Here is a 24,984-nt window from a genome sequence, read left to right on the forward strand (position 1 = left end):
TTTTCTGATCTCTTTAAGGTCTATTTATAATCCTTAATTGATTAGCACCAACTTTTGCTTCTAGTCATTGACTCTCGATACTGACATTGTTTTGACCCACAATTGTATGACTCAAACCAGTAAACTGGTGGCCATTCTTCCTATGGAAGCAGCAAAAGGGAAGTTTCTCAGCACTTTTCTTTATTTTTTTTGTACCTCCACCTCGGCTTTATTTTATCTATTAATAAGTGAGTGTGCGGAAATGATTAATAAATGATTTTAGCTAGACGCTGCGGTAAAACGGCCCGAAAAATTAATCCTACTGAGGAATTCCTTCGTTTCAAAGTTGCATTAATCAGAAGTAATTACAAGGGACGTTCAAAGAGATAAAATATGTCTCACACCTTTTTTAATGTCTCCTGAACTGTAACGTGGAATGACAGCCGTTACCTGACTGGGAATTAACGTGAATTCCGCGCCACACCACGCCCAGGTGGTCACACCTGGAATGGTAGCATCTTTCCACCTACCTGTCGGCCGCTCCCACCCGAGAAGGCTTATAAAATCCATCGTCCGCGCTGCCTCAGCACCGGTTCCTCCACACCGCCTCAGAGACGCTCTACCGACCCGTAGAAACATCACCACCAGCAGCAGTAGCAGCAGCCATGACCTCCTCGCGCTCAGGATTGTCCTCCTCCATGTCACTCTACTCCATGAGCTCCTCCAAGAGAGTCTCTCGCGGTACCAGCGTGTACGGCGGGGCCGGAGGCAGGAACGTCCGCGTGTCGTACGCTTCCAACGGTCTGGGCTCTGGCTTTGACCTGACGCAGGGGCTCGCGGGCGGCAACAACTTGAGCGTCACCACCAACGAGAAGGCGACGATGCAGAACCTGAACGACCGACTGGCCTCCTACCTGGAGAAGGTGCGCTCGCTGGAGGCTGCCAACCTTCAGCTGGAGACCCAGATCCGGGAATGGTACAAAAACAAGACCCCCGCCGTCAGGGACTACAGCAAGTACGAGGCAATCATCGAGGACCTGCGCAACAAGGTAAACTTTGAAACTTATAAACGCACATGAACTCTATAAACCACAGTTGAATGTTGGACTTTTTATTACACATAAAATAATATTACTACGATTAATAATAATAATAATAATAATAATAATAATAATGACCGTTGATGCCCAAAATTTCTATTCGTAGAAAAATATTTAAAAACATTTAGGCATGGCTGGATTTAGAATATCTCCCCTCCCCCTGGCAGAAAGTCAGGTGTGTGTCCCACGCATGTTTTTTGTTTTGTAAATGCAAATGACAAAAAAGTCATAAGCACGCATTATCTTCAATGTTTTTAGACCTAATGCACATAAAAAAAAATACAAAAAACTTATCTTAAGTGTCTTTCATAAACACTTCATCATTTAATTCCTTCATCCCGATGTTATAGTAACTACGTCATGCATGTCCCTGCATGACGTAGCGGTTTTGTTTTATTGCTATAAAACAAAAGTATTATAACAATAAAGGAGGCGTGGAGCATGGGCTTAAAGCTTGCTGCTATGTGACACGATGGAGGTGAAGTAAAAGGTGGGGCTATTGTTGTGGAACAGTTTTGAAACAAAACCCTGTGAATTAAAAGCTCAGAGTGAACCAGCAATTTTTTGTTATTACTTTATTTGTTTTTATTATCTATTCTTAATTCTTGAATTTTTTTCATAAAATAAATAATTAAACTTTTATTAGTCCCTAAAAATATTGATGGCACATTATTGGAGTGGTCATAACCCCTTTTGTACCACCTTTGGTGATGCCCCTACTACATCTAAAAATTTCATAAATAACCTATGCTCTGGTAGGCTACTGTAAAATATTCATTTTTAGTTGTTTTTTTTTCTACAAATTGGCTTTCTTGAAAATCTTTCTTCTTTAAGTCCAGTCCCCACCAGAATGCACCCTGATTGATGACATGCAGATGTTTTTCAACAGCATCCCCCAGGTGTTTGATTTTTCCAAGCAAAATCAAGAACAACTTGACATTATTTACATGTTGGAGCTTGAAGCAACTGTGAAGAAATGTGTTTTTCCCACACTCTTTGGAGAATAAACGAACATCCAATATAGGATGCACTCCAGTGAAAATTCAAAGTAAACTGACGCAATCACTAACACATCTGCATGATGGGTTTTTTTCCAGATAAGAGTCGCCACGCTATCAAACTGCGAGTTGATGCTGCAGATCGACAATACCAAGCTGGCAACAGACGACTTCAAAGTGAAGTAAGTGAAAATAATTTATTTTCCAGAGATTTACTAATGATGTTGGGCATTCACACGGTTGAGTCAGATCAACCGGACATTTTTGCAGACTCGTACCAGTAAGTAAAGTTGAAAAACAGGTGGAGCCAGTTTGGTTGCACTTTTTTTGTTTGTTCATTGATGCTGTTAAGCAGTTACAGCAACACAAACCTCTCTCGTCACAGGTTTGAGAACGAGTTGGCAATGCGCATGTCAGTGGAGACGGACATCGCTGGCCTGCGCAGAGTCTTGGACGACTTGACCATGACTCGGGCCGACTTGGAGATGCAGGTGGAGGGTCTGAAGGAAGAGCTGATCTTTATGAAGAAGAACCATAAAGAGGTGAGATACTGACAACAGATCTGTAATGATCAATGGTTCAGCTTAGCTAACAGGCATGGGAAACAAGGAAATTCTCACAGTATGTCCTTGACTAAAACACCATGACATTGTTGATATTTAAACAAAATAAAACTAAATTGACTTAATATCTTTAATTTAAACCTCAGAAACATCAAGAAGATATTTTATTGCTAAAATAATGCCACATACAGAGCTTTGATGTTTTTTTTTTTGTTTTTTTTCCCCCCATTTCGATTGATAGACCTTGACCAGATTTTAGAATAAACAACCACTAAATTTGGAAGGAGCTTTGAAGTGTACATTGTGCAGCATATGCATACTGTTTTGCCACTCTGTTTGTTATAGTAACACCAGAACAACAAACCGATTTTAGCCGATTAAAAAGTGGCTATCTGCTCTGCTAGCCTGCAGTCAGTTGCTTAACAGACAAGCCATTGGTTGCTCAAACATTAAAGACATTATTATTTTAATAAGAGTCATTAGTGGCATTCCTTTAGTTTACACCTCACTAATGTTTTATGTTTCATGATAAAATATTATGTCTTTATTGCAAGTGGGAAAGACGACCATGAGAGTCTTTGAGTCAGCTGACCATCAGTGCAGAGCAACAGGAGGGGCAGAAGGAAATATTATGTTACTTTATGGTTTCTAGAACATGTCATTCATCAAGACACTTTATCAGGCATTGCATGAAAAGGACTTTTGATCCAATAATCCCATGAGGTAGATGTTTATGAGACCTCTGCCTATTCATCAAACTTGTTTTTCTCAAAAACCATGCCTATGGGATCCTATACCTGCCTAAAATGGCTTCATGCAAAGTCCTTGTTTACTGAAAACAAAATATAATAAAAATGTTTTGAACCTATTAATTGAGTCATGCAACAAAAACAGTACTATCTAATAGCTGAAATAAAATTTTCAATGAGATAATAAAATATATATTTTTGCTGTTGAGAAAATGCTAACACAGACTGCTTTGTTTTAACTGATGTATGTGCTGGATGCATTTTAATATCTTAATTTCCCAAACATATTGAATCGTATTGATACAAGAGTAATCAATTATTATTTATTTATTTATTTATTTATTTATTTATTTATTTATTTATTTATTTATTGAATTTCTTAAACAAAAGGATACACATAGCAGGAATCTGTCTAAAAAATGACTGATACTCTGTCCCGTAACATATCTGGACACCTCATGTATCACAACTAATACTTAATACTGTAAACTGTAACTACTATAAAACATTGTACAGCAAATTTACCTCAGACTACTGCAAGTCTCAAATCTGAGTTTGTGTTTGTAGCTCACTAAGGCTGGTTTAAGTATATTCCACACGTACCAAACATATTAATTTAGAACTATGAGATTATTTCTTATAATACAGTACAAAGGGTTAAACAATAGGACTGTAATGATTTTTGAGAGCATCACTTAAAAAAAGAACTCTGTATAACTTGCTGATCCATTTCTCACAAATACAAATTTGACCCCCAGACTACCAGCAATGCATTCAGGTAAATGTACAAGAAGAAAAATTCAACTTAAAACATTGAAATTAGGAACAGAGAATTGAGGCACACATCAGTCGTTTGTCAGAGAAACTTTAGGCAAAAAAGAAAGAAAAATATTAACTCACCCGTGAAACAAGTATAGATCTCCAAGCAAATGTAATTATTTTTTTTTACAAACAAAATTTGTCGAGACTGACTGTTGAGCCAAAATTGACACACCTTTGAAAAGCCGCCAACCCTGAGGCTACCAAGAATGACTCAAGCAAGATCGTCTGATGATTACAAGTCTCACATCACCCATGCTAACAAATCCTTTTTAAACACCAGTCATCATTGCAAGAACAAAGAAGATCCAGTGAATGTCCAGACATTGTTCACAATTTTTTTTTAATCTAAGACTTTAGCACTTCTCCAGAACTCACTTCTCTCTGTTCTTCATCTTTAACTGTGTTGTCCTTTTTTTTTTTTTAGGAAATGGAAGGCCTGCGCAATAACATGCAATCCAGCTCTGTGAATGTTGAGGTTGATGCCAAACCCCAGGAGGACCTGTCCAAGATCATGGAAGATATGCGATCTCAGTATGAGAACGTTGCAGAGAAGAACCGCCGTGAGATGGAAGCCTGGTACAAGGACAAGGTGGGGAAAGTCGGACAGAACGCGACTAGCTTTGTATTCATTTCATGCTCAAATTTAAGAGAAGGCTTGGAGAGTATTTAGGGTTGTTTTACGTCAATCTTGATATCTTTCAGTTTGACGAGCTGAGCAAGAAGATGGCAAGCAGCACAGAGACTATAGAGGTCTCCCGAAGTGAGATCAGCGACCTGAAAAGGAGACTTCAGAGTCTGCAGATAGAGCTACAGTCCCAGCTTTCACTGGTAATCCACTACACTAGTAGAAGTAACATGAACAATCCAATCATAAATCATTTAACATGTCTGTTACCATTTGTAACGACCTCAGGTTTTATATGCAATGTCCAAAAAACAAGCAGTTAGTCCTCAGTAAGCACTAAAATAACTTGCTTGTTCTTCTGAGCAGAAAAGTAGCTTGGAGGGCGAGCTGCATGACACAGAGTGCCGCTACAGCCTTAAGCTGCGCCAACTTCAAGAAATGGTGGACAGCCTGGAGGCCGAGATCGCCAATATGAAGTTGGACATCGAGCGACAGGCCTCAGAATACCAACGCCTGCTGGACATTAAAACCAGACTGGAGATGGAGATAGCAGAGTACCGAAGACTGCTGGATGGGGAGGATGTGAAGTAAGAAAAAATTGATCAAAGGCAGTAGAAATGTTTGAAACGGTCTGTAGCATAGGAGACAGGTTTAAGATGCACTTTCACATAATGGTGTAAAGGATTATATTAGATGAACACGAGTCCTGAGTGAAAATAACTGAGCACTTACCGTGCTTTACCATGTAACTGACATAATGTCTGTTTCAGACCGTATGAACAAAAAAACTAACTGTTGTCTTTCTTCCAGGAAAAATATTGTTGTGGAAGTGAAAGAAGTTAAAAAACAAGTAGTAGAAGAACGTAAGTTTGCTGCAAGGCAGTGTTTTGCTTAAATTTATATTTACATCTTCTGCAATGTCAAGCTTAACTTTCCCAGTTATGGATGTATGTAGAGGACTGCTAAATGTTTACTATTTGCCAAATAGCAAAATGGATTTAATATATTTTTTATTTACTTAATTTTTCCATCTCTTTAAATCTTTTTTTTTTGTTTACATATATTTTCGCCATATTTGGTTGCACTGACTTTTAAGTTATGTAACTTGTGTCGGGACTGAAGTGAGGGGAGATGGAGATCAGCGCTTTGTGATGATCTCTCCAACATTGTTTTGCCGTCTGATTTCTTAAGATATTGCAATAATTAATTGCAAAACAATTTAATTTGCCAGCAAACAAAATATATCACATTCTTTTTATCAGAAGCTTCACACATATTTGCATAAATGGAGCACATCTTGAACACTACAGTTCTTGGTTATTCAGATTCATTGTCTAGCAGCGAGGAAACACATTTGTCTATGTTGCAGTTTAGTGATTTCATAGCTCTATGACAGATATTGAAGAGATATATGTTATCATCCACGCAAGGTAAAAGTAATAGTTTTTTTATTATGAATGTCTTCCACAGATAAACCGGTCATTACCAAGAGGACAAAAGTGGTGATTGAAGAGCTTGTGGACGGAAAAGTGGTGTCACGTACAGAAGATGTAGACACTTCAGTCGTCAGCAACTAAACTGAGCCAAAAAACAATCAAGAAGCAGCGTCTTTTGTATTAAGGTCTCTGAGAAACACAGAAAGTATAACTATTTACCTTCCAGATCTTTGTGTAGCTTAGATGTTTCGATTTTTTTCATCACGTTATTTATTTTGACTTAAAGACTGGAGGACATATGCAAAGCTAGAATTACTTTGAAAATTCTGTGCTTAGAAAGCCAGACTACATAAGCAGTAAAACTATAAGCTACATCAGAAAAAGAAATCCTATTCCAGGTATTGCACCTGCGGGAATAAAGTCTTATAATGATAAAAATGAACAAGTGCAAAGGTTTTTGGCTAGATTTAGAAAAACAAATATTAGCTCCCCTTTCTGTGTTGTTGTTGGTTTATAAGAGGCTGTCACTTTGAGTGTGAAAGGTTATGAAAAAACGTATTTCTTGTTCCTAATATTTAAAAATGTTAAGGTGCTGCATTTGGCGTATTCTACACTCTCAAGTGACATATTGCTAAAGCGACTGGTATCACTTTTTTAAAGGGAACCACTGTCCGGATTCCTGCTTTGGTTGAAGTGTTTCTGATCAACTCTCGCCCCCTCTGAGAGTTGTATCTGTTTATTATTTTTTTCTGAAAAGTTGTGTGTGTCTTTATCTTGTTTAATTTCCATTTCTAATGACAATAAAGAAGATTGGCAGAAAACATTATTGTGTTTTCAACCATTTTTCTATTGCAAACACACAAGGTGAGATGAAAAGAGGTGGCATAGTAATAAATGAAGCAATTTTGTTTACATGACAATTAGATACAGGTTGAAGGAAAGTCACAGAGAGTTTAGCTGCCCTGATCACTGAGAAAAACCCCCCAAACAATTAATATATTCTACCAAATGACAGGAGATAGATAACAAATAACAGGTGGACAAATAAAAACTATTAACCTGTGACCACAAAAGTATCGGGTGTAATAAATTAAAAACCAAGGGGTGTATTCAGGAGTGATGAATAAAACTTAGCTGACCTATGTAGATACAGGAAAGGAGACGGTAATGTAAATGTAAGGATTATTACACAGCACTGCAACCACTACTGAAATGTCACAAGACAAGAACTCCAGCTCTCACTGACTAAAGAAGAAATGACAAGATTAATCAAAAGCTAAGACCATATAAAGTTAAACCAGGGGAAAAATCAACAAGTGTGTTATTGATACAAACTGAAACCTTTTTTAGTCTATTTGGGCTTTTGTATATTTAGGTTAGTACATTTTGCCCTGTCTGTCAGACATTATCATCTGAGAATTTTCTTGTCAATATTCTATTAAAAAGGTATTTTTCCTGCCCAAATGGCACACTGCAGTTGAAGGTCATTTAACTGAATTATATTTTATCCTTTAAAGAAAAAAAAAGTAGTTCGTAATTAACATATGAGATACAGAGATATGACATAAAGTCAAGTACTAATCTCTTTACTAAGTTCTCAATTTTGGCCCTTTTTATTTTTTTTTATTTTTTACCTCTGATCTGATCATTCAATTTAGCAAACATTTACCAAAAAAGTTTGGAAATGCCTTTTCATATGAGATTTTTTATTTTATTTTAAAAGTTTACTATTTTTATGAAGAGATTTGCTCCATCTTTAATGTCCATCTTTCTGATCATATCTCCCTTGTTGCTACTTTAATCCACAATATGCACTGTTTTAAAATGTCCACTAGATGTCAGTATATTCACGATAATTTTTATTATGTATTGTCACTCATTCTTTTTTTCATAAATTTCCAAAATGAAAAACTTTAATTTTGTTACATAATTATTTACAACATTTAGCTTATTAAAAAGGCATGTTGCTGAAGCAATTTTTTTTATTGTTTCATTATTAATTTTTTCAATTAAAGCTTTCTTGTAATTGTACTAGAACATGCATGTATCGATATAGGCAAAGCAAAGCTGTTTTACTCTTGAAAATTAGAGATGGAAATGTTACACAATATTCCATTTCCTTCACATATGTGTCTCTGGTTCTTATCTGTGAAGGTTGTGTTGTTATTTTCATAGTTGATGAAAAGATTTATTTACAAATATTTATTTCTAAATAAATACATAACCATTTCAGAAGTAATAGCTATAGTCATATAAATTCTTAATTATATAACAAAGTTTAGTTCAGTGTATTTTATATTGATTATGTTTAGATGGATTTAAATGTAATTTGCTTATAATTGAGTCGGTGTCTTTTGTTGGCAGTAGGTCTAACAAAACTCTTAAAAGATTATTATTCTTAAAGAGAGAGAAAAAAGAGATAGACAGGGCAGGGGGAGATAAATTATCTGTGCTGGAATAAATTTGTAGAAGAGTAAAAACAAAAAACACGTTCTTTCTTTAAGTAAAATAAAAAAATAAAATATCTTAGATATGAATAGCATAAATTTGTCCATTTTTATTGTCTTTTATATTCCGTCAATTTTCTCCAGATATCGCAGATAGCTGAACGATGACTTATCTACATATAAAGCACTGATTTTGTTTCACATGTTTCATGTTAAATTTAGGCCCCATATATTAAAAGTATCTTTGTAGATAGTTATCATTACGTTTTTGCTGGTTAGTAATCTTACACACCTTTCAACTTATATACGCAAGCATAACCGGAAATATATGGTTTTAGAGTAGACGACTGACATTCTGAATGGCTGAAATCCGAATTATGACTGTCTCTCCGTTAAGAAGATCCTGCCTCACTATTCTAGTGTTAATCGGGTTGCCATAGACCTCTAGGGACGTCTCCACGAAGCACGTCTCTGTAGCACGAATCTGTCATTTGGAGCTTTTTGTTCCCCAGTCACGACCTAAATGATGACAAAATCCTGCACCACGGGAAGCTGACGCCACCGCGGTACAGTCACCTCCTCGGTGACGTCGGCTGACGGAGGCAGCAGCAGCAGCAGCAGCAGCAGCAGCAGCAGCAGCAGCAGCAGCAGTCAGGGTTGATGCCATCTGCTGGACGGTGGCAGCCACGCTCTCGGCATTACGTCATCCGGGAGAAACCGGTGCCAGGTCCAGATCGGTGAAGCCCGGGAGTCTGGTTCTGAATGTAAAGCAGCGTGGAAAGAGGCAGTTATGAAGCTATGAAGATCAATTTAAGACAGGACAGGAGGGATGTGAAACTAAAACGTATGAATTTCTAATTTAACACATGGATTGGACTACAATACCTCTAGATAGAGCTTAGATAGAGCTATAGTAATACATGAAGGCACCGTGGAATATAATAGAATAGAAAAACAGAGAATAGAATAGAGCAGATTTTATAAGACAATAGCCTTTTTTGATCCAAATCACTTTGGATGATATAAAATATATGGTGTTGTAAAAGGTTTTGGGTCTGTGAATTATTCACACTTTTTCTTACATATTATACTGGGATTTTATCTTATAGCTCGACTAGTATATAATTGTGAAAAGGTAAGTCAGTGTTAATATGTAAAAATATGTTTGATTTATTTGTATTCCTCCTCACTATTTAAAGACAGAGCTAACAGAGTATTAAGATTTTTTATTTCTTTTTTTTGCTTAAGTGAGAGTAGCAATACTTCATAACAATGTTACTCAAGTGAAGTAAATGGCACATTGAAATAAAACTAATCTTAAAACTAAATTTTTGCCAAAAAGTTACATAAGTAATTGTAACTGAATAAATGCACACCAATACATATCAATCATCAAGGTTTGCCTCATATTCTCAATTGGGCTTAAATGCAGACTTTGACTGGGCCATTCTGACACGTTAACATGCTTTGATCTAAACCTGTGAATTGTAGCTTTAGCTGTATGTTTTTGATCTCTGCCCTGTCCTGCCACAGGTCTTTTGGATTCAAGATGATTGTCTTGTATTACACTTTTTAGCTTGATCCAGCTTTCCATAAACTCTGAACAGATATCGTGTCAGTGTTGAAGAACAAGCACAATGTTGCCACCGCCACGTTAGGTGCAGCATGCGTTTTCAGCCTTGCACAGCCATATTTGTTAGAAAAATGTTTCACAAATAAAACTATGAAACTGTTGAATTTCCCAGGTTTACATTTGCATTTAGTTCCCTTTCACTTAGGTAGCCCAAAAATAATATTCAATGCAGTGCCTAATTAAAAACTATAGGACCCTTCTGAGTGATTTAATTCTAGTATAAAGACACCTGTTCATTAAAAGCCTCACAGATTTAATAAAAAAAAGAAATAATATAATTAAGAAAACAGAACATTCACTTCTGCTCTCTAACTCAACAGACAGGCTCACATGAAAAAAAAACCCAAAAACATTTATGACTGACACCGTTCAAATTCAACAGCAAAAAGTTGTTTGGGTTACACAAAAACATGACATTTTAGATAATAAACCCATATTTAAAACTTTGCAGAGACGTGAACGTCAGTTGAGCTGCTGTCCATGGTGCTGAAACACTTCTGCACTTGATGTTTTAAACTGACTGTATTCATTTTTAAATTGAGCCAATAAAGCGGTACAACGTATCGCGAGAGGAGGAAAGAAATGTTAGATTTATACATGATTTGCGTATTCATGTGGAGTGGGACTGCTTTTAAATGAAAACGCCGGGATGTGGCGTGTACAAGCTTTCAGATCATGACGGTGACGAGCCAGTCCTCACATGATTAGACGCTCCTCCGCAAAAAAAAAAAAAAAAAAACACCAGAGAGGGAGGAAGGAGGGCTCCATTCCCAGGGAGGCAGCGGAGAGGCACCGAGGACTCCGCCTTTACCGCCCCAACGTCCAAGCACCAGTCCGGGGTGGGGAAGAGGGAAGAGACACGCCGCAGGCCTGACGAAGAGATTCGAAACGCGAGCGTGAGGAGAGACTAAATAATAATAATAATAATAAAAAATACGGAGATGGGCTCGCCGTGAAGGAGTAAAGACGGGGAGGTGGGGGAAACACCCAGAGGGGGCGCAACACAAAAGCACAACTAGAGGTGCCTGCAATCATGAGCCGCTGCTCGCCTAAGCCGCGGCTGCCGCTGCTACTCCGCCCGGGGAACACGTCGTGAGGTGCGCCTCAGGAACCTGTTAGCCGAAACGACACGCCGAGGAGAACCAGGAGGAGGTGGTGGTGGAGGTGGGGTGGTGGTGGTCGAAAAGATGTCCGCCTCGGTGGGGCCCCAGGGCGGCCCTCGCCCACCCACCGTGCCGCCGTCCATGCCGGATCTGCCGGACCTTAGCCACCTCACCGAGGAGGAGCGCAAGATCATCATGGACGTGATGGCTCGGCAGAAGAAAGAGGAAGAGAAAGAACAAGAGATGCTGAAGTAAGGCCAACACTTTAAAAAAAACTGTTTCTGAAGTCATAAGGCATAGCTTAAGAAATAGAGGTTAGAGGTAATCTCATACAACCATCGACCATCATTTTTGCGCCTCTACAGCCGTAATAAAGATGTGAGACGCGAAACTATCATAAGATTTACAGCTTTTTCTTCCCCAAATCAAATCAATAAGCGGTCATGGTGGGGGACGATGGCCTGAAACAGGGTCAGGATCCGTTACAGGTGCTGGTCCGAGGATGGGGTGTGACAGAGGGGGAAAGGAGATGGAAGGATGAATCATAGCCTCGTATATCTTTCACCCATTCATTTTCATCAATGGAGGACTACTGCACCCCAACCCTCAGTTTTACACATCCACCTTCAACTCCGCGGTGATTTCCCATTTTACGCACGGCCAAATGGCGTGCGCCGTATCGGTGTGGGCTGCTGGGAGCATCGTACACGCACGCACACACACACACACACACATTCACACATCGTGTGAGTGTGTCCATGCGTGCGTGTGCAAGGAAAAGTGACACTGCCAAACCACTAGCGAAAAAAAAAAAAGCTGCTTTACGATGAGTACGACTGTGCGCTGTGCGAGCATTTGTGCGTTCCTCTTCCCAGAGATGAAGATGGGGTGTGGTTGGAACATCCAGCAGGCCTGAACAGACTGGAACAGAGTGTAAAATTATTGTAATATGTTTGCAAACGCTACGTGCAGTGATCAGATTGCAGTCCGTCGAAGGAGCCTCTCTGAAAAAGAAAAGAAAGAAAGAAAAAAAAAACCTGGTACAGTCGAACCCCATTGATAGGACTGGATGTACTTCAGCTGCCCCAGAGAATGTGTTTGCATCAACCCAGGCAGTTCTGGGTTGATGCAGAGCTCGCACTGTAACCCCAGCCCATACACCTCCAACCCACCCCAACAGTGAGGGTCTCTGCCAGAACTGTTTATCAGGCATGCAGCATCCTCAGGTTTTTGCTCTGGTTCTAATGGCTGGCTTCATTTCCTGACTGCAGCCTAAAGGGAAGCTCTGCGAGGGCCCCTTGAGAGGAAGGGATGTATTTAATGTTCCATGAGGCTCAGGCGCAGGTTCATAATGGCTTCATCATCTGGCTAATCATTAATGGAGCCAGGGCACCATGAACAGGGGACAGATGGGATTTTTGCAGAAATGTGCCGATAATTGCGAGGCAGCCTCCGACGTTTATTACAGTACACAGTTTATTCAGACGCTGATATTAAATGCATCTCATTGCTCCTCCTCTTGACTGACTGTGACAGTTCTGTGCCTAACAAAGTATTGTGTAACTTTTCCACATTTCGTCTCAATCGCCATAAGTTTGTTTGGATTTTAATAGTGCTTCATTCCATAAAGCATCGCAAAGATAACTATGAGTGATGGTTTTCAGTATTTTTCCTTTTCAAATCAAAATCTGTATTTTTGGATATGTGTTGTACATGTGTTGCCCATCTCTTAGGCAGTGCTTTATAGAACCACCTTTTTGCTGAAACTGCAAGTTTTTTGATTGCATGCCTCTACCTGCTTTGGCCATGAAGAGGCAGAAAATTGCTGTTGCCCACAATAGCTCAAGCTCTGTCAGAGTGGATAGCGGTGGTCTGGAACATCAATTTTCGGTTCCATTGTCGCTCTGTATGTGCTTAGGGGAGTTGTCCTGCTGGAAGGTGGACCTCCAGTCGTTTGCCACCTCTATCATCACAACACTAGTGTGATGGCACTGCCGTGTTGAAACGCCATGTTCAAGAAGATATTCAGTGTTAGTTTTCAGTCACATGTATCATTTTTGAATGTAGGTTAATAATAGGTTTAATTTTAATTACACAAGTGGACGCTGCCTACTAATCACGTTACTGCTGAATTCAAGTTGTTACACTGGATTTTTATTTAAAGTGAAATCATAACTTACTGATGGCGGGAAACAACTTATACAGTTTATCCAGCCAACAGTTTATTACTTATGTGACAACATTTTGATTGGTAGCTCATGTGCATTAAAGTATACTTAACAAAAAAAAACAAACAAAAAAAACAAATACAAACCAATGAAAGATGGCAGGAAATCCTACATAAAAGTTAAAGCCTATAAAAAAAATATCTGTGGTAATGTCTGCAGTCGTTATGCATTATTACTTATAGATGTTTGAGTGCAGCTAAAACAAGCAGTGCTTTATTTTTATGACAATTTCTTATGAAATGAAAAGATGTTTTAGAGCTCCGACGTACGAGCGTTAAGGAATATCCAGTCTGCTGAGACAGTCCCACCTGCCAGCCCTGTCCAGTCTGTCTGCAGAGCTGTCTGAGACTGCAGCACCTGGCACTGATAAGGTTAAACTGATACTGACTTCTATCTGTCCAAGCTTCAAGCAAACGGCCTGATCTGGAACACCTGCTACATCTATTGTGTAAGCAACACCTGAGCGTTCTTTCACGTTCCAGACCTCCAAAAAAAAAAAAAAAAAAACTAAACATCAATAACAAAAAAATGGGACTTTGTATTCTTTGCCAGCCAAAAATTTCTCATCAAGTCCCTGGAAATTGTTTATATTTTATTTTTAATTTATCTTTATTTATAAAGATAAATTGAGATCCATTGAGATCCATTGCTCTCATTTACAAGAGAAACACGTTTCGATAAAACAACAGAATCTTATTTACATGTTTTACAATTACATGATATACAATTCATGTTCGCAAAATCTAATCATAATGAAATATGTTTATGCTCAGAAGACTGAATGCTTTACAATGTTTTGGTTGAACCTGCAGCCAGAAGCTGAATTGGTGTATTTGCACATTAGGCTAGCAGAAAAAGAAAAAAAAAACAACAACTAATGACTAATAACAGGGTGTTTGTGTTAGGATTTGATTTTAAGTAGAAGAAAATTTTGGTTCAAATTTCTAATTTTTTAGCTTGTATACTTGCTGACCTGTCCTAAACTTAGCTAAATTAAAGACTTTTTAATTTTTTTTAACCTATTTGAAAAATTAAATACTTCTTTCAACCACATTTCGGCATAGCTAGAAGTCTTCATGCAGACATCTTTTCACTTTTCAACATTTCATTTTGTTTAGATGACAGCAAACATTTCTTTGCTGTCTTTTATGTAAAATGATGCTCTTAAGGTATGACTCATATATAAGAGCAGCACCCATTTTTTTTCTTTTTACAGTAATCTTGCTTTAAAAATATTTTACACAAGCATAGTTTGAACTCTTGGTTCATTTTCGCTGGTGTTTCCTTTTTTTGATGATGTTAGTGTCCTATACCGAATTGAACTCTTTTTCTTTAAAAACAATGCCATCTTTAAGAACGACATACTGGCCTTGATTCTTGTTGTTTCAAGGACTGAGTAAAGAATTAAGCCTTGAACTTTAAAATAACTTATCAATGAAGCAATTTAATGTTGGTGCTGTGAGTGCATGAGATTGTTGACACTGACATCATACATGACATTAATTATATCAAACACATTTCGAGAGCGTTTGTTAGTCAATGCACTTTAATTCTTCAAAATACAATTTCTAACAGAGCTGCTACTGTTGCCTGAAGAAGTCCTCTTTGCTTTCTATTGTTAACTTATTAGCACTGTCCTGATCTATTTTTGTCTTTGTTGTGTAGATGGTTTGGCCATTAGTTTAATATCACCACACGTTCAATCTTAGCTCTAAAAGCGTTTTGGTGGAGGAACATAAATCAGGAGACAGTTTAATGTTTGTTTTTTTTATCCTGCTTAAGTGTTCAAGGGGTCATAGGAGAAATAAGGAGGCTCATACAACAAATGAAAAGTGGTGCTCTTATAGTCCCCACAGTTTGTAAATGTGAAAACTATTGGTAACAATGCTAGTTTAAGTCACTAAAAAGGAGCACGCTGTTTAGGCGTTGCAGACTCCTCGACAGCAGATGGTGAGAAAAAGACATCAAAACACGCGGCGCAGATGGAGGGAGACGGAGGCAGGATTTAGAGGTTTTTAGCATTAGAGTGGTTGTATGACAGGGAGAAAAAAATGGAAGACTATAAGAATGAAGAAATCCTATTCCAACAGAGATGGGCTCTCTCTGTTTGCTTCCTGATGCCTCTGCCTTTAAGGGGTGCATGGAGAGGTCAGTAAAGGTCTCGTTCATGTGAGCCGTCGAACACAGATACTGTTTTACAAAAGGTTACGTATCTATCCGTGGGCTCTGTTTTTCCTTATCAATATTTAGACTTATAGGTCAGAAAACTTGTACTGAGAGTGTTGAACCTGTGGCTTTCGACGAGCATTTTAAACCTGCCTCTCATACTTTATAGAGAGTGCTTGTGTTTGGTTGTAAAGCTCATGTTCTAACACTACATTAACTACGTTTTAAACATTGTTAATAGGCCACAGTAGTCTAACTGTCACAAGCCTCTTTGGGTTTTTGCTCCATTAACACAAATTCAGTGTCAGGCCAGTAGATGGCTGTAACATCAACATTAATGACCGACTGACTTTTTTATTTTCAACACAGACCATCAATATTATGCTTTACTGACTTCTTTTGGGGAAAGGGGGGCAAAATTGATCTTTTAACTAAATAAAATAAATAATAAAGATAAAATAAATAAATATACTTATACGTTTGTAGTTGTAATTTAATATAAATTAAAAAAAGGTCAAGGGATATGTGTTGCAGAAAACTAAGTACACTTCACTCTGAACGTGTTGCGGTAAGACACGGTCTTGGGAGTGTCATGCTGTGGAGATGCTGTTCTTCATCGGGGTCAAGACATTTTTGACTCTCTGTTCTTAGATAACCCCTCTCTGTAGAAGCCTGTCACTTCTTAGCCTTGATTTTAAGACTTCTCTGATCACCTTATGTCTCAAAGTTTCTTTGCGTTGAAAACGTGAGCAAAACAAACCCACAGGTTGTATGATGCTGTTTTTTTAGAAAATGAAAGGAAGAACTTTATAGCAGACTTAAGAGTTTCTTTTTTTTCATACAGAAAAATGCAAATGTTGAATTATGGATTAGTGCTGAAAATAGCACTCACATGGAAGCAGTTCCTGAAATATTTAGGTATTCATTTCACAGGCTGCTGTTGATGATCTGGATCTTTTCTGCTCTCCCTTCCTATTAACCTGTTTCAGTATTGACCCAAAACTGAATTTAAGTCAGATACATTGCAGACTGAGTTATCTTGTGTGAACATTCAATCCTGCTTCATACACCCACTCAGACAAATGAAGCTCGTGTATTTTATGTTTTTAAATCTCGTATCATGACAAGAAAATGTACACAGTTTATTTCAAATATCTGACTGAGCTTCTGTGTTTTAGACGAAGTGGCACAAACTGAGGCAGATTGCTTTGCTGTTCTCTTGTGCTGTATACCAAGCTGGTAGTGAGCATGTTGTGCTGTTGGTTGATGCACTGACTGCTGAAACAGCTGCAGAGGGTATGAGGCTTCTAACACCTCAAAAACTTTCTCTGTAACTACGCTCTGCAGGGCCTTACTGTATTCGTACTGTTTAGATTTTTTGACACTTTGTCATAACTACAAACATCTATATGTTTTTTTTTGGGGGGGGGGTTCATGTGACAGACAAGCACAAAGTAGTGCGTGATTATAATGTGGGTGTAAAATTATGGTTTTCAAATTGTTTTATGAATAAAAGTGTAAAAGTCAGATTAGGCTAAATTAAGAGTAATCCTGGAAGAAAACCTGTTTGAGGTTTTTGCAGAAGATTTGAGACTGAGAACTGAGAGATTTTCATCTTCCTGCAGGAACAATGACCAAAAGTATGCACTCAGAGTTGCAATGAATTTTTTTTAGCTCAAAACATATTAATGTGCCACAGTGGCTCAAGTAGAGTCCAGATGTAAATCAAATTAAAAATATAACACATGACCAGAAAACTGAGCTGTAGCTTGAGTTATGTTGTAAAAAAAAAAAGAAAAGATATGGGCACTAGATCAGACATGCCCATATCCAGTCCTTGAGAGTCGCTATCCTGCAACTTTAACATGAATCTCACCTGAATTAAAATGAATGCTCGTTACCAGGCCTCTGCAGCACTGAATGACATGCTGATGAGTGAATTCTCCAATTCGATTCAGCTGAGCTCCTTTGCAATATAGATGTTCAAAACTGGTGGAGATGTAATCCAAAAGATTTACAGCTGCATATGCAGAGAAAGGTGATACTACAAAGTACTGACTGAATATAAATTGTTCAGTTAAAATAAAATTAATACACTGAATTCTAATTCTGACTTGCAAAAACTCAATGAGGTGCTGCATATAGACTTGTTTCTTTTTAAATCACCAACTAGGAACAAGGGAACATTTTTTTTATTATGTCTTTCATCTTGAGACTGCTCCATTTTGTTAAATGTTTGTACTTTTATGTTCAGCCTGTTGCATCTGTCTGGGGACAAACAATGGAGTTCAGCCTTCGGGTGAAATTGGGTGGATTTCTATTTGTGTCAGTCAAACTGTCGCATTTGCACCAATAAATACAACAGGAATGGGATTATATTTAAACAGGTGATCCTTAGAAACCTCCTTACAGTAATATGACATTACAAATTCATTTGGGAAACAGTCATGTGTTTGTGTGTTGATTCAGCTGCGCTTGCTCAAGATCTGGTTAATCAGCAGCTACAGTGACCGGGAGAACAAAAACGTGACATTAAGCAAGTTTGACCTCTAACCCCGAAAGACGTGGCGTTTCATAATGCCTGGCAAGGTGAGACTGAGGGAGTAACCTTTTTAAAGCTCCCAGACCTCCCTAGTATGAAAATTTAATGCTAGTGCATTCTGCTTAGGCTCGCCAGGCTCTTTACATCTGTTTTCCCCTCCAACATCAGTCTGTGTTAGCACTGAGAGAAACAGTGAGATAATATTATGAAGGTCTGCCTGGCATCTGCAAACACAACATTTTTTTTTTAATTAACATTTCAATAATTGTTTAGTTTAAAACTGCAAGATTTTCCACTGAAACATAAGAAATATATTGTTAAAGTCAAAGTCTCCTCATTGAGCTAAGTGATTCCTGCTAGAAGCGACAAATGAATTCTTTAGTTAAATAAGCTTTGTGTTGTCTGGCGGCTCCAAACAAGCTGGCCGTGCTCTGCAACATCTCACTGGAAGATAACCGTAAAAAAAAAAACTAAAGAAAAGCTAACCCGATGCCAAAACACAATTCAGATTTCAAACAAAGGCTTTGGATTTTTTATACTTTCTTATTTAACCATGTTGTTGTGGTCATAAAAACCTCATAGGCCAACTGGGACCTTTTAGTCTGCAGGTATTTTGCAAGCTAAGGATAGCTTGATTTCAGTATAACTCCGTTTTAAGACATTATAAAATCAATGAATGGAATAAAAACTAACGCACACACACGTACTGTAATACTGCACAAACACTTCCTGTATTTGGTTTTGTTTTAGGTTTCTTGGATTCTTTCAAGGAGGCTTTGAAAGCGTTGTCCCAATCAAATAAATTTCACTTGAACTTTTTTTGTTTTCTGTGAAAGTAATTACCCTCCCCCCACCCCTGGCATATTTTTATGTTTATTACCACACGGCCTGGAATTAAAATGAATTAATAATTTAATTTACAGAACATCCCCACAACTTTGAGCACGTGATTTTTCTTTGTGGATATTTAGATTTTTCTTACACCAATCCGAATTTGTACTTCCGAACAGCTTCGTCAGATCGCAGCGTGTTTAGAGAGCCCCTCGGTCTTCATGGTGTTGTCTGGGGCCTTTCAAAAAGGTGTGTACATACGGAAAAATCATGCGGCCACACAAGTGGACTTCATTTCATTAAGCATCTGGCTTCAGAATGTGATTGGTTGCACCAGAACGTTTTAGAGGCCTTGTAGAGAAAAGGCTGCCAGTTTTCATTCATGAATAGTGTTTTCGTTTTCCCAGGCACTGTAAAACTTAATGGCACCTCTACCATTTCCTATAAAATGAATGAAAAAAAGTGATTTTTAAATTGTCTGTTTAACTTTTTTAAGTTTGTTTAGAGAAAAAAAGCTTATTTTGTCATCAACAACTTATTGTTTTCCTGGTGTATAAATATGACATGACAAACAAAAGGCCCAAATGTGTCTGTTCTATTTGCAAATTTTCAAAATGGGAAAAGGCAGAAGATTCAAGTTCAGTGAAGCCCCAAAATATTCAAACCCCTATCAGATATAGACTTGAGATTCTAAGTTTGTTACTAAATGAAAATTAGTCAGCCATTTCTCCAAAAATGAAAAAGGAAATGCAAAGATGTACTAGGTGACAAGTTTTCAATTTCTATTTACATTTTATATTGCTCTCAATAATCAATAAAAAAATACTTTCAGCTATTAAGCTTTTCTCATGATAGCTGAGCAGGTTTTAGAGAATACAAATTGACTACAGACTGATCACAGAAAGTAAATAATGTTAAATTGAAGAATCTTGAAAGAACCAGACAGTTGGAGGTTATAAACTTAATAGGTTAGTGTTACAATATGTACAGTAGATTCCTATATTTTCTTACTGTAAACAGAAAAACAACCGGACAGAAGCATGGAAAATAGATCAACTGTGAGCTGTGAGGAGAAAGAACAAGTTATCAAGGAAAGGGGGGGGGGAAATGGAAAGAGGGTAAGATGGGATATAAATGGAGAGGAAAGGTAACATTAATGCAAGAGGAGCAGAAGAAAGAGAGAGATACACTCATAAGCTCAAGGGCTCATGCCAAAAAAGCACTTCGCTCCATATATACATCACAACATCAATAAATGTGTTATCAACAGCCAAGCACCGTCTGAGGGAGAGGCTGCTGCAGTCAACGACTGAGTGAAAACCTCCGTCATTATGCATCTATGCTCTATAAACAGGATCTCTTCATTTTCACTGGAGATCCCACTCCCCTAAAGATAAACACCTTAGTTACTGTCACGGTTTTTGACAGGAAATTTAGCAGTTCTGCAGTAGTTTTTATGTAAAATTAACCTTTTCTTAGCATTACACCGTATTACATGTTATTCCCTCATCAAAAACATACCTGAAGTGCTGCTATGATTCTTTCATGCACGTTTGAGGGATCCTTGAATCTCCCATGGCAACCGTTCGGGGTGCCTGAGTGCTTGCTCTCACAAAGCGCTGGAGACAGGTGGATGCTAAGAACTGATGAGTAAATGCATGGAGACAAATACAGGGCAGTCCTCTAAGAAACCCTATTGGAGGCTTTGAAAGACTTGTGAATACATTAAAACATTAAAATTGTTTTAAGGCGTGGCTGTAACATAACCCGCTGTGAAAAGTTTCAAAACACTTTTGCCTCTGATGGATACATGGCTGGATTTGTACAGTTAAGAAAAGCGAATTATTGAAATGTAAAATCCAGATTCTTTTCTAGTATAATAAATATGCGGATTCCAAAATTGGCTTCTTCCGTCCCTTTAAGATGAGCACTGAACCAGTGAGCCTGCGTGACGCCTTCAGTCTGAGGAGGTGTGATGTGAGTGTTCAGACTGGATGCTGGATGAAAGGACATCTGGGAAACAAAGCCTTTCCGTTCACCAGGGACGGACCAGATTGTTTGAGAAATGGCTGCCCTACAGATAAATACACACCGTCCATCTGGGCGCTGTCTTTCTGCAAGCACTGGGATGTACCGTTTTATAGCCTCCTGACAGTGAAGAAAGGCAAATATGATCAAGTTGTCATGGAGAATGTCTCAGCAGGCAAACAACAAACCCCAAGAAGATGTGCATTTGCTTAAGCATCCATCCACTATTTTTTTTTTTTTCTTAGTTCATTGCCTCTTTGCAGCAGCTGAAAAGGTTTTCTCCTGTCTCACAGTGTACTCAGGTTTACGTTTTAATTTCTGATAAAACTCTTAACACTCCTGCTTTCATGAAGTCAGCTTCCTGAAAGGATGGATCTGCTTTTTCTCCTTGTTTCCATCCTCCCGCCTCTTTCCATCATCCACTCCTCTCCTTCAGTGGTATTTTTAGAGAGGCTCCGGATGCATCGGCTTCTCTCCTCTGCTGCTCTCTGGCCCACGCTCGTTTCCGACACTGCTCCTTTATTTCATCCTTTGCTTTCTTCTTATTCTTTCACCTTGTCCCTGCAGACAGCAGTTTGTCAGACAGAAAGACTTATGGGAATTAGTCTGTTACCTTTTCCTTCCCTCTTCCTGATCCCTGTGCTTTCTCTTCTCTTTCATATACCTTTTTTTATCGCTCTGCCTCCCTCCTGGAGCCTACCCCTCCTCGTCTTGCCGTCACCCATCATGTGTCAACTTGTCTTGTCTTTTTTGGTATCTGGCTTCATCACAGGTGGAGACATTTTCTTCTTCATCATCCACTCTTGCATCTCTCAGAGTGTTCAGGGTATTGATCCAGAAAACTTGTTTTGTTCTCTGCACCTACTTGAAAATTTCAGTTTCTTTCTTGACTGGTATTTGCTAAACCCAGCTTTCAGCCCCGCAGAACTCCATACCCGATGGTGTTTATGAGTTTTTAATACAGTCAGTGTTCTGGATTGCATGAGTTAGGCAATTGGCAACTTTTTAAAACCTGTTTAATAACACATCAGCTTCTAAATATAGAGCAGACGTGAAGACATTACATCTGGGCTTACCTCTGCATCTTCACACACTATCAGAAACTTTATCTATTGCGTTCTTAAATTAAATAAAAGTAATCTGGACATTAAAAAAAACTTTGAAGGCAGCCTAAAAATCTGACTCAGTTACCCCAGTTCTGTCAAATGGACAGAAATCTCCAGTATTTAGAAAATAGAAATTATGTTGGTAAGGTTTTAGCTGACCTGAAACGAGAAAAGTTTAATCTGATTTAATTTCAGACACTGAGGTGGAAAACTTGTCTTTATTTTTTGTTCTGTGTGTGTATATAATAGTTTTCATCTAAGTGGAGGATGAACTGCAGCAGCATAATTGTACCTGGGAGACATAAAGTAATTATTTATCCAACATGTAAAATCAGACCTGGACCAGTTTCACTGAGGCCTTACTGGGTTTGGTTCATATCCATTTCTCAATACTACTAACTTTTCTTTAAAAATACTGTAGCTTGCAACATTTTGAGGCATTTTTGTTTATTTTGAAACGGACTATTTTGGAATAAAGACTTTATCAAACATCTGTTTATGTCATGGTAGCTTTAAAGACTGCCTTTATTCATTGTGTTGTTAGAAATCAGCCTGTCAGGTTTGAGGACCAGTGTTTCCACCTTGGCAACTTTGTCATTATATTTAGCAACAGACACAATGGGGCTCTGGAATAAGAGTATTTTTGGGATGTGGTATGCAAATGATGATAATTTCCAGCCAAAAGATTTATGAATACCCAGATGTTTGAATGCAAAGATTGCTTCATACAATCCATGTGAAACACAGGATTTAGAAGGCTTTCTGCACACCCCTTTTTGATAGACATGTTGCACAATATCGTTTTCAAAATTTTGAACACTCTTGTGTTTAAAAAGTCTTAGGTCATGTTATATCAGTTGTGAAAAATGAAAGTTTGCTACAAATCAGATATAAATAGAAAGCTCGTTATTTGTGTCTCATCACAATCTGAAACTCCCAGACTGGTTGTGTTGGAACGTTTTCTCTTCTGACAGAGAATCTTCTGCGGGGCATCGCTGAAAATCAGCTGATCAGACAGAAATAGTACTGCCACACAAACTGCCTCCCCTCCCCATCGTTTGGCAGTGTATTATTAGTGGTGCTAATTAACAACTCAACACCAGCGACTGGTGAAGTCAGTTGGGACAGGGGTGGAAACGATGGCGAGAACAAGAGAGTGCAATGACGTAAGCAGGAGGCAAGTATTTCAGCCTGTCAGGCTTAATAGTGCATGATGCCTCGCCGGATACACGCACACACACAGACATACATGAAAGTTTAGGTCACTGTATTGTTGCATATGTGTGTGTGTGTGTGTGTGTCACTGTATTGTTGCTTGCTTGCAAATATGTGTGTGTGCAGCTCCGTACACACCAGTGTTGACAGGGACACAGCTGGGCTAACCAACATCTGGCTCCGTGTCCCTGCTGGTCCGTTATTCACTTCACACCCCTCAGACTGCAGCCACATGCCAACACTAGATTTGTGCTCACGTTCTCCTTCATCACCGTGGAGCAGCGCTTTGTGCATCTGATCTGTAGGTATTAGTCAGTCTAGTGCGTGGGCTTTCTACATCTGTTTGGCTTCCTCCCACAAGGCAACATACACCGCACAGCCAGGGCAAAGTTACACACGGATATTACATTTCACTTTAATAACAGCAAGCATTTGCCAAGTCATTGTTTTCACAAGTTGTGTTCAGCAAGACAACTTTTATTTCTGGTCTGCGAGATAAATATGTGACATTCAGCTGAAAAATGAGTAATACCGTAGGAGAGAAAAGTGCTAGTAGCAAAAGGCAAAACAGACTGCTTCCACCCTTAAACTCAAAGAAAACCAAAGCAACATTTGGCTCAATTTCATGTCCAAGTCTTGCATCTATAATTATTTGGTATAAATACAGATTAAACTAATAGGCAGTCTGAGCATGCTCAAAGACAAACAATTTCTATTTCTACCATTTTAAATTACTGTAGTTTTAGGAATGATTTTTTTTCTCCATTTAGCTGAAATTATCATTAAAAAATAGTGTTATATATTTAATCAAGTAATACATTTGAGATCATAAAATTTGTTTGATAATCTCTTAGATTCAAGTGTGATAAAACTAAAGCTGAAGTAAATACAATGCTGCTGAAATGCTTTACTGAGGCTATGTTTGCACCATTGGGTAGGGAACAGGTATTTAGATTGATGTTTCTCAGGACTCGACCAAAACACCGTAGTACCCTGTCACTTCCTGCGCTTCTAGGCACCGCGTCTGACCCCTGGGGCAGCAGATGGCTCAGGCATGTAATCAATAAACGCACAGCTGAGTGAACACCGAACGCTTGTCCTTACCTGATGGGACATCTTTGTAACACAGAACTGAGCAACATGAAGCCATGACTCGAGAAGGACTAGCTCAAATGTCTGTGAGTTAACGGCATCAAGTCCCAGGTGCGAGGCGTTCTCCAAAAAGACACTCATGCCTCAAAAAGCCGTTAGATAAAGTTTCACCTCCGCAGCTGAATTTAGTCCCAAAATCAGAGCACCATGTCATCTGTTGTTCTGAATTTTGCTACAACAACTGAACTGCTTTTGGTAAAAAAAAAAAAAAGCTGTGTTAATCAGACTGTTGTCCACGTTGATTGTGCCTGTTTGGTGTAT

At 38.4% G+C, this 24,984-nt stretch overlaps 3 protein-coding genes across 22 annotated transcripts in view; 2 read left to right on the forward strand and 1 right to left on the reverse strand.

The window, feature by feature from the left end:
* The window catches only part of krt222 (keratin 222), a 34,409-nt gene extending 33,811 nt beyond the window's left edge, over positions 1-598 (reverse strand). The window contains exon 1 of one of the 2 annotated variants that reach the window (XM_017304147.1): positions 510-598. The gene's annotated coding sequence lies outside the window, so the exon portion shown is untranslated. The remainder of the gene's footprint in view (positions 1-509) is intronic. The other variant, XM_017304146.1, reaches the window with a different exon arrangement.
* Positions 545-7,098, forward strand: LOC103463245 (keratin, type I cytoskeletal 13-like). Its single transcript, XM_008406488.2, has 8 exons — positions 545-1,028; positions 2,177-2,259; positions 2,463-2,619; positions 4,636-4,800; positions 4,914-5,039; positions 5,203-5,423; positions 5,647-5,699; positions 6,307-7,098. The coding sequence occupies exons 1-8, from the start codon at positions 645-647 to the stop codon at positions 6,411-6,413; spliced, it is 1,296 nt and encodes a 431-aa protein (XP_008404710.1). The 5' UTR covers positions 545-644; the 3' UTR covers positions 6,414-7,098.
* Positions 7,099-10,624: 3,526 nt separating this feature from the next.
* The window catches only part of rims1b (regulating synaptic membrane exocytosis 1b), a 62,209-nt gene continuing 47,849 nt past the window's right edge, over positions 10,625-24,984 (forward strand). For 7 of the 19 annotated variants that reach the window (XM_008406304.2, XM_008406311.2, XM_008406364.2 and 4 more), the window contains exon 1: positions 10,649-11,706. In XM_008406304.2, coding sequence (XP_008404526.1) covers positions 11,540-11,706 — 167 coding nt within the window. In that variant the 5' untranslated portion in view covers positions 10,649-11,539. Of the gene's footprint in view, positions 11,707-24,984 lie in introns of all 19 variants that reach the window. The other 12 variants (XM_008406386.2, XM_008406393.2, XM_008406371.2 and 9 more) reach the window with 6 other exon arrangements.

The sequence above is a fragment of the Poecilia reticulata genome, linkage group LG1 (assembly GCF_000633615.1).
Source record: "Poecilia reticulata strain Guanapo linkage group LG1, Guppy_female_1.0+MT, whole genome shotgun sequence".
Classification (NCBI taxonomy): domain Eukaryota; kingdom Metazoa; phylum Chordata; class Actinopteri; order Cyprinodontiformes; family Poeciliidae; genus Poecilia; species Poecilia reticulata.